This window comes from Desarmillaria tabescens (genome assembly GCF_030435595.1).
Source record: "Desarmillaria tabescens strain CCBAS 213 chromosome Unknown EV420scaffold_26, whole genome shotgun sequence".
Classification (NCBI taxonomy): Eukaryota; Fungi; Basidiomycota; class Agaricomycetes; order Agaricales; family Physalacriaceae; genus Desarmillaria; species Desarmillaria tabescens.
In genome coordinates this window covers 538,766-553,904 of record NW_026848325.1, presented here as the reverse complement: position 1 = coordinate 553,904, position 15,139 = coordinate 538,766, and the positions used below count along the sequence as shown (strand labels likewise).

At 48.0% G+C, this 15,139-nt stretch overlaps 5 protein-coding genes across 5 annotated transcripts; 2 read left to right on the top strand and 3 right to left on the bottom strand.

Annotated features, from left to right (window-relative positions):
- The first annotated feature begins 2,458 nt into the window (after positions 1-2,458).
- EV420DRAFT_595983 (MFS general substrate transporter) lies at positions 2,459-5,202 on the top strand. The gene is made up of 12 exons (XM_060482746.1): positions 2,459-2,861; positions 2,912-2,987; positions 3,041-3,111; positions 3,161-3,369; positions 3,420-3,459; positions 3,517-3,749; positions 3,804-3,840; positions 3,891-3,919; positions 3,969-4,041; positions 4,099-4,408; positions 4,466-4,582; positions 4,640-5,202. The coding sequence occupies exons 1-12, from the start codon at positions 2,738-2,740 to the stop codon at positions 4,719-4,721; spliced, it is 1,401 nt and encodes a 466-aa protein (XP_060328861.1). The 5' UTR covers positions 2,459-2,737; the 3' UTR covers positions 4,722-5,202.
- On the top strand, positions 5,071-7,052 carry EV420DRAFT_1272957 (glycoside hydrolase; the record flags this gene model as incomplete). The annotated part of the gene is made up of 11 exons (XM_060467732.1): positions 5,071-5,497; positions 5,553-5,709; positions 5,767-5,911; positions 5,962-6,069; positions 6,122-6,189; positions 6,244-6,316; positions 6,374-6,395; positions 6,443-6,507; positions 6,556-6,610; positions 6,668-6,718; positions 6,772-7,052. 11 exons carry the CDS (start codon positions 5,071-5,073, stop codon positions 7,050-7,052), a joined length of 1,452 nt encoding a protein of 483 aa, XP_060328860.1.
- Positions 7,053-7,257: 205 nt separating this feature from the next.
- On the bottom strand, positions 7,258-8,201 carry EV420DRAFT_1272829 (uncharacterized protein; the record flags this gene model as incomplete). The annotated part of the gene is made up of 4 exons (XM_060467724.1): positions 7,258-7,493; positions 7,552-7,799; positions 7,848-7,995; positions 8,045-8,201. The coding sequence occupies 4 exons, from the start codon at positions 8,199-8,201 to the stop codon at positions 7,258-7,260; spliced, it is 789 nt and encodes a 262-aa protein (XP_060328859.1).
- Positions 8,202-8,343: 142 nt separating this feature from the next.
- EV420DRAFT_1694924 (uncharacterized protein) lies at positions 8,344-10,249 on the bottom strand (the record flags this gene model as incomplete). The annotated part of the gene is made up of 11 exons (XM_060479399.1): positions 8,344-8,713; positions 8,763-8,855; positions 8,910-8,938; positions 8,994-9,110; positions 9,166-9,311; positions 9,361-9,405; positions 9,460-9,553; positions 9,610-9,684; positions 9,731-9,795; positions 9,847-9,878; positions 9,930-10,249. 11 exons carry the CDS (start codon positions 10,247-10,249, stop codon positions 8,656-8,658), a joined length of 1,074 nt encoding a protein of 357 aa, XP_060328858.1. The 3' UTR covers positions 8,344-8,655.
- A 2,143-nt stretch (positions 10,250-12,392) lies between these two features.
- EV420DRAFT_1644983 (uncharacterized protein) lies at positions 12,393-13,015 on the bottom strand (the record flags this gene model as incomplete). The annotated part of the gene is made up of 3 exons (XM_060477723.1): positions 12,393-12,490; positions 12,547-12,657; positions 12,868-13,015. The coding sequence occupies 3 exons, from the start codon at positions 13,013-13,015 to the stop codon at positions 12,393-12,395; spliced, it is 357 nt and encodes a 118-aa protein (XP_060328857.1).
- Positions 13,016-15,139: the final 2,124 nt, after the last annotated feature.

Here is a 15,139-nt window from a genome sequence, read left to right as displayed (position 1 = left end):
CGAGTTGTCGATCTGGAGCTGGAACATCAGCCAAAAGACATCAAGAAGCTGCGGACACAAACCTATCCGAAAGTACGGCTCTCTCTTGCGGGTAACAGACATTTGAGATGCTTTCAAATGTCCGGTGCTATATGGGAGCCGTAGGAGTTGAAACAGACATCAAGATTACGGACGTAAGACCCGCATCGGCATTTCGAAAGAAAAGTCACGCCGGTTCTGTACTTAATGGACATGAGAGTTGGTACTATATATCTTCGTAAAGAAACCCCATTTACCTGGCCTGGTTCCAGTATGTCTAGCCTGGATGATTCCGTACAATTCTGTAGACAAGGCGAAAATAGAGAGGAGGAAAAGATATCTTGCCAGACCTGCCAAGTGCACATAAGTACTACCTCAAACAACAGTCGAAAAGAAGGGCGACATAATAAGACAAAGATAGTCCTCAATGATTTGATTAGATGGGCATTCCCAATCCATAGGATGTTCACATATCCCACTGGCTAGATAGCACGTACCAATAATGCCATCAACATTCCACACCAGATAATAATTGTTAACGGAGGATATTTGCGCCTCTGAGCTCGACGGAGCCCTCAATGGTCGTGGTTGAAGTTGACATGTTGATGGCGGAAAGGAAAAGGCGCATTGTTCCCACGCCTCTTGGCAATCAGCCACCACCGTCTCAGCCATCACTCGGCAGCAACTCGAATACTGGTCTCAAAAGCGCGCTACGCATTGCATTTTCCTCTTTACCTGTATGATGAAGATAACAAAAAGCTCCTAGATGCCCGGTTTTCTTTTGGACTCGCGTCTTTGTATTGCAACGAAGACAACTTTCTCGCGGTGCATTCGCCAGCGGCTTTTGCTCATGTTATGTCCTACCTGCTGCCTTTCCTCTCTAACAATGATTCCTTTCCTTCTTTCTACTCGGAGAGAAACCAGCGCGCCTCTTCTCCCTGACATCATGAAGATTGATGAAGAACTTTCTTGAGCGTTGCGCTAAGATACTACTGGCAGTAGATGCTTACGACACCGTTTTGGCTCCGGTCCACCATGAAGTTCTACCGGAGATATGGACGACATATTTCTCTGTCTGAATGATATGCCGCCGAGCGTGCATATCTTGGAAGGCTGAATCACTATCCATGGGCCTCTCGTATGTCCGTAAGGCTTGAAGTCGCGCTTTCACGCGGTGCAATCTGGCAGGAAATTTCAGCTCCAAACCATGGAAAGCGTAAGGCTCCGCTTGCACTATTGGCTCAATAGCTGTGGCCACTACATCAGTTTCGGATGATTATTCTTCCTTCAGAGGCTGTGCTGGCATGCTAGCACACGTATGACGACACTCGAACTATTTGGCGAGGAGATTCACTGTATCAGAGAATTCGAGGTTGTTCCACGTTTGGTCGGCCTCAATGGACATTTGAAACCTAATCCATCTTCCTACGGTGTCAGCTTGTGTTCAGACGATGGACAAGGCGATCTTTCTACATACTCCACAAATTTCATTCATACAAGCAACCCCTCTTTTGCATTTTCTACAGATCGACACTTTTCAAGAATAATCTCTTGCTAAATCTGTTATCCGTTCTTATCTGACAGCGTTGCAACGCTCCTTCGCCATGTTCATCGAAAGTCTATCCCTTCCGGCATTGACCGACGTCAATATTGGCTCACTCCGCCCTCGACGGAGTGCTGCGCCAGAAGGAGTCCAGCTTGCCATACGTGCGTTCATATCCTGGTCGTACTGTGCCTGAGAATTTTTGATACTTCCCTTACAGAGGATCTCTTCTTCTTGTTGGATTCGACTCCTCAGCTTATTGACCTGTCTGTTGACTTCCACCATTGGCACTGAGCAGATGATCCGACGATCATGATCCAGGACCTCGTTTTGTATTGACAGAAGCGAGAAGACGAGGGAACTTTCCTATTGGCCCACCATCTCAAACTGCTATGCGTTTCCTCATATGATACGCATAATATAAAGCCTATCAGCTTTCCGGATGGCGGCTTTGGAGTCATGATTGGAGCTCGGAAGGCGTGGATTGTGAAGATTGCGTTGATAACAACGGGGGGTCCAATGTCTCCGGCCGGCAAAGCGTACTTGTGTGGATCCATGTACCGGAAACTATAACCTCGTAGAGCATAAGAGACTGTTAGAAATGTCTACTGCTGCCTGCATCGTAGTGTGGCAAGTTCACTCTAGTACTTATTGCCTACATACCTTACGCTCAACGTTTCTTTCCTCCAGAATGTCCTAATGCAAAAGTTCGTCAACGACGCTGAGGGATTGAGCGTGCTAGTTTCGCCTTCACACGCCTAACGATCTCTATCACGGTAAGGATCCTCTATCAGATGACCGTGCCATGTCATGATGAGATGAGATATACATGTGCTACCGGTGCATTTTCTGGGCATCGTCTAGGCCGCGGCGTATCGGTCCTCCGGCCCGGATATCCAACAGATAATCTTGCGATCTTGTGGTCATAAAAACTTTGTCTCCTAAAACTCATTCTACACAACAATCGGCAGTTTCAGGTCTGTAAAGTTACAATGTCCATCACAAATACTTTTGATCTCGATTTCCTATCGATCGCGAATAGGCCGGCTGATATTCCGCCATAATTGTCGTTGCTTGTGCATGACTCATTATTATTACCATCTGTCAATTCAAATGACCCTTCGTGGACTCCTTCAATTCTTCTTCCATTCCCACTCGCCCGTCTAGGTCTTTCCTATGGATTCAGAGTCCACCCCCCTCCTCGACGAAGTGTCTAGACATGAGCAAATCTATAATCGATTCTCCTCCGCTAAGAAGAGGACGATCGTAGCTCTCGTGTCATGGAGCGCTTTGGTTCCGAGTGGCCATACTGGCTCTGGTGTGAGAAGTAACTGACGGGTATTCTATCAGTGTTCGCATCAGGATCGTTCATTCCTGCAATACCACAAATCGCGCATGATATGGACACAACGGGAACAACAATCAGGTACGCACCAGTATTCTCAACGTCGAGAATTATTCTCTAAGATCATCGTGAAGTTTGGCTGTCAGTCTTTCGATATTCGCTGCATCACTAGGCGCGATGGTATTCGCGACGTATAGTGGTTTCTGTAAGTTTAGTCTTCCCTAATACACTTCTTGAGGCGCTCATGGACTAAGACGGCCGACGGCCGGTATACCTTATCGGCACCCCGCTCCTCACCCTTGGATCTATTGGTGTGGCGTTATCGCGTAACGTTCCCGAAATGATGGTGTGCCGTTTTATCCAGGCGTTCGGAACTTCTGGTGGAATGTCCGTAGGAGCGGCGGTGATTGGTGACATCTACAAGTTAACAGAGCGTGGAACGGCAATGGGTATATTCTTCGGGGTAGGTACCCATTCCGCGTTTTACAAAGACACGTTATATATTGCTTCTAGGCAACATTACTTGGCCCAGCGCTGTCGCCTCTGGCCGGAGGTAAGTACAGAATCCCATATATTGGTCCATCCTTCTGATCCATATCGTTTCATCCAGGATGGGGTGCGCATTACGCGTCTTGGCGATGGACGCAGATCGCACTCGCTTTCGCCGGCTTCGCCGCATTCGTACTGATGTTCTTTTTCCTTCCGGAGACGAGTCACCCGGGATCCCGTGGCGTAGACAAGATGCTTGAAGCAGATGATACAACACCAAAACGCTGGAAGTGGGTTTGGTTAAACCCCTTCTCGCCTTTAGCGCTTCTACGAAGTCCTAACCTAATGCTTTCCGTACGACTCCCTACGATGTTCTCCTTTCGTCCCGCGCCCTGATTTTGTATCTAGACGCTTGCTGGAGCGGCTATTCTAATCACTGACTTCTGTATGTTCTATGAGTCCCGTCAGCTGAGTTATAATCTTAACGTCTTGTAGCAATGTTCGTACCCATCGCGTATACGATCGTAGGTCCACTCCTAAACCTTGAATGTGGTGGTCGCTGATCTTCCTCAGGGCGTCAAATATAATATCACCAATGAATTCATTATTGGAGCGTGCTTTGTGCCCGGAGGATTAGGCAACATTGGTGAGTCACCCCGCCCCCAAGTTGTCAAATCGCCTCTAAATCCCTGTTGCATTCTAGTCGGCGCTCCCCTCGCGGGATATCTCTCAGACCGCGCTGTCATTCTTTCTCGTAAAAAATATGGCGCGGACTCCTGGAAACCTGAGGAACGTTTGAGAGCCGCACTCATCGGGACTCTTATTCCTGTACCGCTATCGATCCTGGCATCAGGCCTAATAATTCAGTACATCGACGGGACTCTTGGACTCGTGTTGAACCTGATATGTTTCTTCGTGAATGGAGTTGGTGTCGATATGGCTTTGACGCCGGCAACTGCCTATGCAGTGGACATTATGCATTCGCGAAGTGCAGAGATTATGGCGGCCTCGATGTTCGTGTTATCCTGAACGAATGACTCTATATTCAAGCTAACACCTGGTTCTTGCAGGGGCTTTAGGTCGATAATCCTTTCTGTGGCTGTTGCCTTGGTGCTACCATCGATCAAGCGATATGGTGTGGTTTTTACTGACAGTATCGCTGCGCTAGTAGGATGGTCGTCGTTTGTGTACGTGGGACGTATCTTGACTTGTCTACTACTCGACTCACTTGATGTTTATTACAGGATGATTTGGGTGACGATCCGATATGGAAAGCGGATGAGAGAGTGGGTGGACGTGGGCTATTCTACAGCCAAAGATACTTAGAATCGAAGAGCGAAGAGCACAATAGAAGTTTTTTCTTGACGCATTTGCTGTTGAAACGCTAACCGCGAACTCTTTCGGAACCAGATTTTTTGAAGGTTATAAAATATCACACGCACTTCGTTATATTCTGCTTTCTTCGCTGATGTCAGTGGCAATATTAATCACCACAAAAAGTGAATATCGAGAAACAACCAATTTCGGCCCGGATAATTTTCGGTTCGCTAAGGAGCAGCGGTCCGTCTATCATCAGCGACCACCTGCACCGAGAAGCCACCATGGTCATCAGGACGTCTGGCCCAAGACAATAAAAGGACAGCTTTCTCTTTCTCTTTCTCAACCCAACACAACCATGCTGACCTTCGCTCTTGTACTCGGCGTTCTCCCACTCACCCACTCTGCTTCAGTATCCTCCTCTGCCGCCCAGGCGTTCCTCGGTGTCGGCGGCTCAGGCGCCTGGTGGCCCATGGACCTGTATCACTTTCCAGAAGCGACACGTCAGAACCTCTCGGACCTCCTTTTCTCACAAGCTGGGCTGGGGCTCTCGAGCTACCGATGGAACGTCGGGAGCGGAGGGGTCAATGTGTCGAACCCCGTCCGCGCCCCAGAGACGTTCTACATCAGTCCGGGGGTGTATAATTGGTCTGCGGACGCGCAGGGCGTGTATTTCTTGACTGAGGCGGCGAAGCGGGGTGTGCAGGACCTGACTATGTTTGCGAATAGTGCGCCTGCGCCTTTGACGTCGGGTGGTACGAGCTGTAATAGTCAGTTCGTTAGCGGTGAGTTCTTACAATTGTGAAGTATGCTCTCGGACAATGCTGATGTTACGACTAGGTACCGGAGCAGCATATGGGACTTTCTTGGGTGATGTGGCTCTGCATTTCATTCAAGAGGGCATAAAGATCAACTATATCTCTCCGATGAATGAGCCTGATAACAACTTTGGACCATCTCCGTGTGGTCAGGAAGGAATGAGAGTCGCTCCGACTCAGTACGCCTTTCTTATTTGATATGGTTCCAAAGGTAATGAGAGAGGTTTCTCCTTTAGACGTGCAGAAGTTGTCGAAGGTCTTTACAATGCTCTCAGTTCCAGAGGTTTGGCATCATCAGTCGGAATCCTTGCCGACGAATCTTCATCTCTTAGTCTTGCTACGAACGAATATGCATCTTGGCTTCCTCAAGTCATCGACAAGGTTAATATTACTCATCCTTATTGGTTCATCTTTTTGTGACGCGAAGATAGGTCGCCGCTTTGGTACACCACACCTACGACTTCCCCTCTGACTCTAGTTATCGCTCCTATATTAGTACTACCAGCAGCCGCTATCCTGGTAAAGCTACATGGATGTCTGTGAGAATGTCATGCTACTCTGGATATACATCATAACATTAAACTTGTTCAGGAAATCTGCTGTTCACTCGGGCAAGCCAATGGCAACGGAAGAGGCTGGTCAGGAGGATATGATCCTACGTAAGTATCTATTTGTTCTGGTTCACGGTTTGTGCGCTTACATATACGTTCCAGGATCAACAACGCTCTCATGTTCTCGGGATTAATGTTCCAGAGCTTTGTCTTGGCTCAAGAACCCCACTACGACGTGAGTGCCTAGAACTTATTATCTAAATGGCGACGTGCTCAGCAAGCACTTGGACAGTTTTGGACCTTGGTATCAAATCGTGCGTATCTTTGACCGTAGATCGTATCTGGTGTTCATTCCGTAAAGAACTGGGATGCTCTCCGGTCACAGATCCTAGTTGTGTACTCCAACCCAATTCAAATGGATGGACTGTGAGCATCCCATCGACATTGTCGTACGCTACAAGCTGACGGCCCTAGGACGGTGTCATTTACTACGACGGCTCATACGCGTCCAATGGAAATTACAACCTCTGTTCGTCTCCCTTTCTCTCCCAAGTTGCCGGCGGCATTCTCTTACTCAGGACCTTAGATATCGCGAAACATTTCTGGACATTAAAACATTTCGGAAATTTCGTGAAACGTTCGTACCTACCTCTTCCTTTGCAATTTGTCTCTTAAATCCCTATTATCCAGCGGGTAGCCAACGCCGTCCCATTGACAACGACGCCAGCCTAAATTCTATGGCCGTGTCTACAGCGAGCACGTATTATATCCTCGCCATGAACCCGAACAGTGCCAGCAGCACGCTGAACTTGACGTTCCCCGATGCGGTATGCGCTACGACCGCGTGGCGCACATCTGCTAGCGAGGACTTTGTTGAGGTCGATGCTGCGACACAGAATGGCGACGAATGGATCTTACCCTTGACTGCAATTAGTTTGACGACTTATATCTTCGATAGGAATGCGTGTTAGTCTCACAGATAGTGGAGATTTGATAATGGAAGATACGATTATGAAAGTCTTATAGGGATGGAGCAATCAGACATGTCGGAGACACGGCCTCGATTTACTGCGAGAGACACTTTGGCGTAAGGTCCATTAAGAGCAAGTAAGGAAGAGTAGCTACAATTTTAAGTGTTCTACACGTATCAACACAAATCAAAAAGCTACACAAGGATTACTTAGGTAATTCAGACCGCCGTGGAACAAGACCTGGTGCGCAATATAGCATAACTGCAAGGATCTCAGGCAGTGCAACCAAGGGGTACCAGAAATGCTCATTGCTCGCCGCCTTGGTATTATTGATCGTAGCCGTCAAGAAAGCCTCGCGCACGATGAGTAGAATCGAGATGGCACAAAGGATGAACGACCCATGTTTCTCTCCAAAGGCCTTGGCATGTTCCCTATGGTAACCTAAAACACGATCCGAGTCAATCAAACGGGTAAATGGCCCGACAAAAGATGCACTGACCATCATCTGTCTCCCTCCTGACGAGTACTACCGTCTGGAACGCTTGGAGAATGGTAAGTACCAAGAAGATGATAATACTAGCTTTGCGGAGAGCAATGCCGGTAGAGCTTGTGGGATCATTCGACTCCGTAGTGATACCCGCTATTCCCAGCGCGACGCCAGCTGTGAGGGAAAGTCGGAAGATTCTGCGATTACCCGTTATGCGTGATAGAATGCTTGTGGAGGGAGGGAGGTCGGAGAGCAGCTCCCTGGGAATAATCAGTAACGCTCGGCAACAGCCTACGAGTTCGACTCACCTGTCTAGCACCAAGGTGTAGGCAGCATACAACAACCCAAAGAACCCTATCCCGAACAAGACCTCATCGGCAATGAGGAGGCTAAGGTTTTCACCCGCTGAATCCGACCCTATCAAAGCGGCGCGTATCACGAATGCAACGAAACGGACTGGCGAGACGTTCAGTAGATACTCTATCGATAAGACAAAACAGCTTACTTGCACAGAAGACAGATAACACTATGTGCACGTAGGTGGGATTTTTGAAGGATTGGAGAATGAAAAATCCACATAAGGGGACATAGGCGATGGTGAAAACGATAGCTGCAGCTATACTGCTGTAGCCATAGGCATCTGCGTAGTTGGTGCTCGCCATTGAATATTGAATATTGAGGTGTTGTTGGGAAGGAAGGGTAGTTGGTTTACAGCTTAACATTGACGTCGCCTTTAAATAGAACAGTAAAGCGGTGTCTCAAACGCATCTATTTTTAGCTCCCTGTTCCTCGGAGAAAAAAACTGAAATCCTTTCAACAGATATGTCCTTACTCGACTTGATTGCAAACTTGACGTGTTGCTAGTTGCTCGGCGCTCAGACAGCGCTCAGGGGCCAGGAATTTCGACAAGAACGAGGTGTACTTGAGAAAAAACTGGTGCCGTTGGGCCACTGTAGGTACCGTCGGGAGAAGATCGAGTGCGTCGGATCACCTGGGAAAGTATCGGAAATGCGGTAAGGACGGTAAAGGCTGTCCCAAAAAGCGATAAAATGAAAACCGCATAGATTTCAGGGCACATGAGGGTGCTTCAAGTTTGGATATAGAACTTCTTCTACCTCAGATCTTAAACACAACACGACCGGTTAGCCGGCCTGCCTCCATATCGGCGAGAACACTAGGGGAGATTAATATCAAGAATGAATCCTGAGAAAGAGCGCACGTACTTGTTGACTTCTGTCAGGTCTTTGACCTCGAAATGGCACTTCACTTTGCCTCGGGCTGCGAGATCGAGTGCTTCAAGGGTGTCTTGCTGGTTTCTAGCTCATCACTTATTAGCATTCGCAGAAGAAAAAGAAGGCAACTACGCTTACCCAGTTGCAGATCCAACGATATTAAGTGCCTGCCAATCAGCTTTCAGCAGTCGGATCTCGATTGGACGAGGAACCAACACCCACCTTGGCAACCAATAGGGGAATAGGCACGTTTAAAAGGGCTGCTCCCGGTGGCATACCAACAGCAACCAGCGTCCCAGCTTTGCGCAAATACATCAGTGCTTGATTGAAAGGCCTCGCCTGTGATACAATTCAGATAGAGCGCCCGAACAAATATGACTGGGAGGAAACATACATCACCAACAGCCAGGAGGGCGGCATGTGGACCAAGACCGTCTGCAGCTTGCATGACTTCCTCAATAAGGTTCTCAGCCTTCCTGAAGTCAATGAACTTCTCGGCTCCTAGTCCAAGGCACAGATCTCTCTTCTCGTCGCCAGTATCTAGAAAGGGTTAGACCAGTAACGGAACAAGTTGGCGGGGAGAGTGTACCAATGGCTATGACGCGTAGTCCCATAGCTAAAGCATATTGGATAGCTTTATCCACATAGAATGAGCCTCAAGCAGCTCTACCGAATGTAGTTCACATACCCAGATGGCCTAGTCCACCGCCAGCCCCGGAAATAGCTACCCAATGTCCGACTCTTGCCCTCGTCTGTTTCAACGCCCTGTACACAGTCAATCCCTAGTTATAAAGAAGCATTCGCGATGAGTTCGGAGATTAATAAGCGTGACACGCACGGCACATAAGATGGGGGCCGCCTCATCGCTCGGAAGCCCTTCCGGAATTGGGGTAACGTAGTCAGTGAAGGACACCTATGCAGAATGAGTTTAAGTTTCATCTCGCAGGGGGGGCACTCACAGCATAGTCAGCGAATGTCCCGTCCAGTCGAAACCCATGGCAATGTGTGTCAGCCACGGAGCAGACTAGATAGCGACGAATTAAAAGCGATTGAAAGCAAGGATTTACACGCTTACGAGCATCATTCCCGAGGTAACACTGTTCGCATCTATAGAACTATCAATTCGCATTCAACAGTTTTCTTGCAAGGTATTCATACTTCGAGCAGGTATTCGCAACCCATTTCGTGCCCACCCTATCGCCTACTTTGATACTGGCGTCTGCGCTGCGGTTGGGTCCAATAGCAACAACGCGTCCGATTCCTTCGTGGCCCGCGACAACAGGAATAGTAGGCTTCTGCAACCAGTCTCCGTTCTTCGCGTGTAAATCCGAGTGGCAGCACCCCGCATATTCTAGCTTGATAAGGCATTCGCCAGGAGCGAGTGCCTCGGGTTGCTTGACAGGATAGTCATTCCGGAGCACCAAATCCTCTTTGAGCTGGGCGATAACAGCAGCGCGTGCAGTCTGGGGGATAGACATTGTTAAGAACATATCAATCTCATGTAACGGTATTTATATTAAGTACTCACTAAGGCATGTGTTATTTCCGCGAAGCTACCTTATGAGGCTCAGGTGTCCGATTCAAGACTACGCCGTCTTGGTCAGCTATTGATATGGGGCTCTGACGGCGATACCGGATGACTTTGCAAGGGAAGTTGTACCTTGAAGAGAAGTATGTGCTAATTTAATCCTGATAGAAGCGGATATTCAGGACAAAATATGTATGGACAGTCAGCATAAATATCATACCATGACCGTGGGGCGGAGGATGCAAGCCGTTGAGTGACTTGAGAGGAGATAGAATTCTGAGAATAGCAACAACTGAGAAGGCCAGGTGTTGTCGAGGCTCTGCGAATAAATAACAGAATATGCTGGTGCTGATTGCGGTACCAAAGGTGCAAAGGAGAAAAGTCGACCCGCGTTTCATCTTGGCTTTCTTAACATTGTCGCAATTTTCCATGAATCTTAGCCATCTTCCGGAGCACGTTCTGTATCGGCGGAGATAGAAGAAGTACCTTCGAACTGAAGGTGCTCAACCATTACATGTGGGAGCCTCTCGGCGTCTGAGATAACATGTCAGCAGCTAGATATCGTTAAATGAATAGAAAACACAACTTCGGTGTACCAAGAACTTCTTTCGGTGTCCGACTCCAGCTGCGGAATTTGTCTGATTCTACCACGGAGGTATTACACTAAGCGTCCCCGTGTTTGTTTTTTGGCCTGATCCGTTAGAGTAGAGAGATTAATAGAGTGAATACACTGTATAGCACGAGACCAAGGATTACAGAACGTATCAGTGAGCATGCGGGAACGCAACGTGATGGTGGAAAGCAAGAGAAGACGCGTACTCAGTGGGTCCTGGGAAAAGCGTGTAAACGGTTACATAAGTTACCGAGTTACCGGTAGTAGCGGTAGTAGCGGCCCGAGAACGTCCCTCTACCCATCTACCACTTGGCGCGCTTATCCCTAAAGATGTCCAAGGAGAAGACTCTCGGAATATGAAGACAAGTATTCATCATTTGGAATTTTCGCGAAGTCATGTTGTCCTCATATTCATACCCTATGTCACTCTCTAGGTCGCCGCTAGTACCACTACCATACCAAATTTTATCTCCGTCCACAAAGAGCTTACTTTTATGTAATGCGACATCCCTCGGAGCCCCAGTACGATTCCTCCAAATGCTGCCGTTCATAAAATGATCTTTTTCGTGTGATTCTGACCGCGTACGTGTCGAGTCTATGAGTCGCATTGCAACCTGCCACCAGAGGATAAAGACCGCTGTGGATTACTCGTCTGTGCTATCGCTCCTGTGGTTCCCATATGCCGGACATCATGCGCGAAGAATGCGAACATTTTTCGCTCATATACAAAGGCACTCGGAGGCCCAGGTGCGCCAGCTTTCACTTACCAGTTTGATGAAGTCCTAAGAGCACGCATCGTGGACAATTCGAAAATTTTACATAAATTAGTTAACTATCACGGAGGGTGATTTCGGCGATGGTCTTTACTCCAATGACATACGGGGAACCACGCGGAAGGATACAGACCGATATCATGGAAAGGGCTGAAGACGACCGTCAGTTCTTCCTGCCAATTTCTTTCTAGATCGATAGTAATATGCTTGCCACCTCTGAAAGCGCTATCAGGATTGCAACTTTAGTCCGTGACCATTTATCTGAGTAGCTTTGCGTTCAGTAAGGTCCATGAAAGCCGACGAGCCTCGTAGGTCCGAGAACACCATCTCTATAAATCCTAGAACTCGCTGAATATCTTAGACAGGGTCGGTTGACTTCGATGGTACACCAACTTTTTGCTCTCCAGTGAGTCTTGACTAAACGACAATGATTGTGAAACCGAGTTGAAGCACAACTCACAGCAGTCAACCATAAATCCAAGCGTAGTAGCGGGAAATACCTATGAAATCTATCCGCACGTCTTAAACACACTCATCGTCTGGGCGGAATAGAGCCAAGCAACTATATTGTTACCGAGTATGTAACAAAAAAGGAAAACAAGTGAGATACACGGATGGTAGATAATTAAGTTGAAGATAACTTTCAGTCCGTGTTATGAATGCTCATTAAGTCGGTGCATCTCACAGTTCCACAGCGATTGCGCGTATCAGGCGCGGCCCAAGAGGATGAGAGTCTGGCGAGAAGCCTCTTCCCTAGCTGGGCGAACGCTTTTGGCACTTCCTTGACCACTGGCAACGCCATCAACTAACGAAGACGAGGTGTCAGCGCGCGTTCCATAACAGTATACGGATCGATCGTACTGAAAGCAGTCGAGGTCCATGTTCCATTATGCTGGGGTCCTTCAAACACATCCTGGAACTCAAGCTTGAATCCAGCCTGGACAGAAACGTTGTTCAGCTCTGTTCGGTAGTCTGCGGAGGACGATAATGTCAGACGAATCACAAGACAAAAAAGAGGCTGAGAATATAGTAACGTGCCTCTTCGTTGGTTGTCAGCCATTTTATCTGTGTGAGGAGCAAGTAAGAAGGTTGATTATTTCAGAGGGAGCAGATGTCGGTTAGTATGGTATCGAGACGATTGCATCCTCATTTTTATACAGTAAGAACAGCAAAACAACTGACCAAGACAAGTAGAATACCCCAAGTCATATTTCTTCAAGGACAGCAATCTTCCGGCAAAATGGAGAGAAACCGTAGCCCAGTTGACAGCATGAAAGTGAAACATTGCAGTAAAAAGCGCCTCCGGCTCTTGCTTGCGGGAGCGGGACATACAGAGAATGAAGACGCTTTCTATGAATGGTAACTTGAAGGACCAAAATCCCGAGCGTGAAGCCCGGGCCAATGAGATTTCGAACTCCTGAGACAGCTTTGCAAAAAGAAAGATGGCCTAATCCAAAAGCTGTTTCAGGGGGAAAGGCTCACGTCGTTAATGGCCGTGGCAATTTACGTCTCGCACGGCCTGTACGATGAGACGGACACAGTGCTAGACGCCGATGAGAAGGTCTACAAAGTCTGATGGTACAGATCAGGCCCAAATATGCCGAAGGCTAATAGAGAAGGTTCATAGCCACTTGTCAGTATAAGAGAGCTATATTAGCAACAGCAGAACTAGTAAAGAGGTCATTTGATCTCTGATAAGCGAAAATGGTTAAAACAGCAGTAAACAGCAACAGGCGGGAAGGAGATACCAAGATCTGACTAGTCAATTTTTTGGTCGCTTTGTTGAATGCAAACGTGAGAGATTAAACGAAATTAGCCAGTTGAACCTGTTTGGTGGTGGTGGTAGTCAACTTTCGAGTGGCTGTGGCATCGTCGCGTTGGCGCCGCACGTGGTCGTGTTTGTGACTAATCGCCTTCCCACGGCCGCGTAGTGTTGGCCTCTACTACTAGTACTGCTACGGCGCCGGTTCTTCTTCCCATGATTCCTCTCCTTGCATAATGAGCGACGGAGTTACCGCACTGAGCGCTCCCGTTTCGACTGCGACAACTAGAGGAATAGTACTGATTCGTGCTCAATAGGCAACAGAGTTGTAGAAGATTGCAGTGATGTATAGCGACTTTAGGGTATGTGGCGAGACTCGAAGGAGCTACTATATAGCGCTTAACGAAGACGTTCTCCAGTAAATATTCTTCGTATCCTGTCTTCTGGACAATGTGCAGGCTACATCGAATCGTAACAATGGACTACTTTCAGTAGTTGCTCCTCCTTGGTTTATAAATGCCGTTTGGCACTGCTCCCCGATGAATGTAAGATATCCTTCCTAGGTCACGAAACATCTTTTTCCGATTGCAGTGGACGCGCTAGCACTGGTATACACTCTGTTAGCCATGCGGACTTCCCGGGGGCGGATGCGATTGTGCTGTGACGACTCAGGACTGTGATGCTGTAGAATCCGGTATGTTAATATCGGGCTCAGAGGATTATGCTGTGAGATCTAGGCAGAAATTGATGTCTAGTTCTTGCAGAGACCAATTCGTTGTATGAGCTCCATTCGCCTTAAGGAGTTCGTTATAAATTCTGATCTCGTCGGCACTGCTCGAAACCACCAGCGTGAGTGAAGGTTAGGCCCTACAACCTGCGCTTAAGCACCATACCTTAACGTTTCATGTAGGACCGCTTAGAACAAAATAACTTATAGGCTGTATTCTCCCCATTGCGACTTGAAAGGCCGGTACAAAATTTACCGTAGAACAACTTGTTGACTGACGCCCCTGTTTGACACAAATAGGACCTTTGCTGTTTCAGCTTTCTTTATCAGCATGACCGCGTTAGTGGCCGCAGTTGTCGCTACAGCCCGCCTCATTTGACCGTTTCGGAGTCATAACGTCTCTTCTCGAGCTGTCGTGCTGCGTCTGGCGTCACGTTCGGATCTTGTCGGACATAAAGCCAGACACGACTGTCCTGAAGATGGGAGTGCCACGGAGGACGCGAGCATTAGTTATAAGCTGTCGGTTCAAACCGACCTGGTGAGTCCCCACTCGCTTTCTAGTCGGAGTGGCGCATACATGTTACCCTGCAGTTAAAAATGCCTTCTTTTGCAATCACCAACTTCGAGCCACGAAAAAACTCTATCGAAGTTATCAAGGGCATCCATTTCGTCAGCAGCTCTCTCCAGTTCATTGGGCTCCCTCTAATTATGACCTTTCTATCGTCCTCTATCGCTTTACACCTGGTACATAATCCTCCGCTTTTCTAACGTCGCGTCGCTAGTACGACTCTCATGACACGGGTCGTTCCCACCAAATACCCGATGTTATAGTCATTCCATTCAGCGCCGGTCTTTGAAGTGCATTCGAGTAGATGCACCTCGTCCATCGCCTTCAGATCCTGTCGGTGTTGCAGGAATCGGTAACGAAGAGCAGCAGGATCGTCTAGCCGGGACATTGGTAAAAG

Coding starts and splice junctions, on each gene's coding strand:
- EV420DRAFT_595983 (XM_060482746.1), top strand. CDS start 2,738: ATGGATTCAGAGTCCACCCCCCTCCTCGACGAAGTGTCTAGACATGAG. Junction 2,862..2,911: donor ATGGAGCGCTTTGGTTCCGA/GTGGCCATACTG, acceptor GTATTCTATCAG/TGTTCGCATCAGGATCGTTC. Junction 3,370..3,419: donor CAATGGGTATATTCTTCGGG/GTAGGTACCCAT, acceptor TATTGCTTCTAG/GCAACATTACTTGGCCCAGC.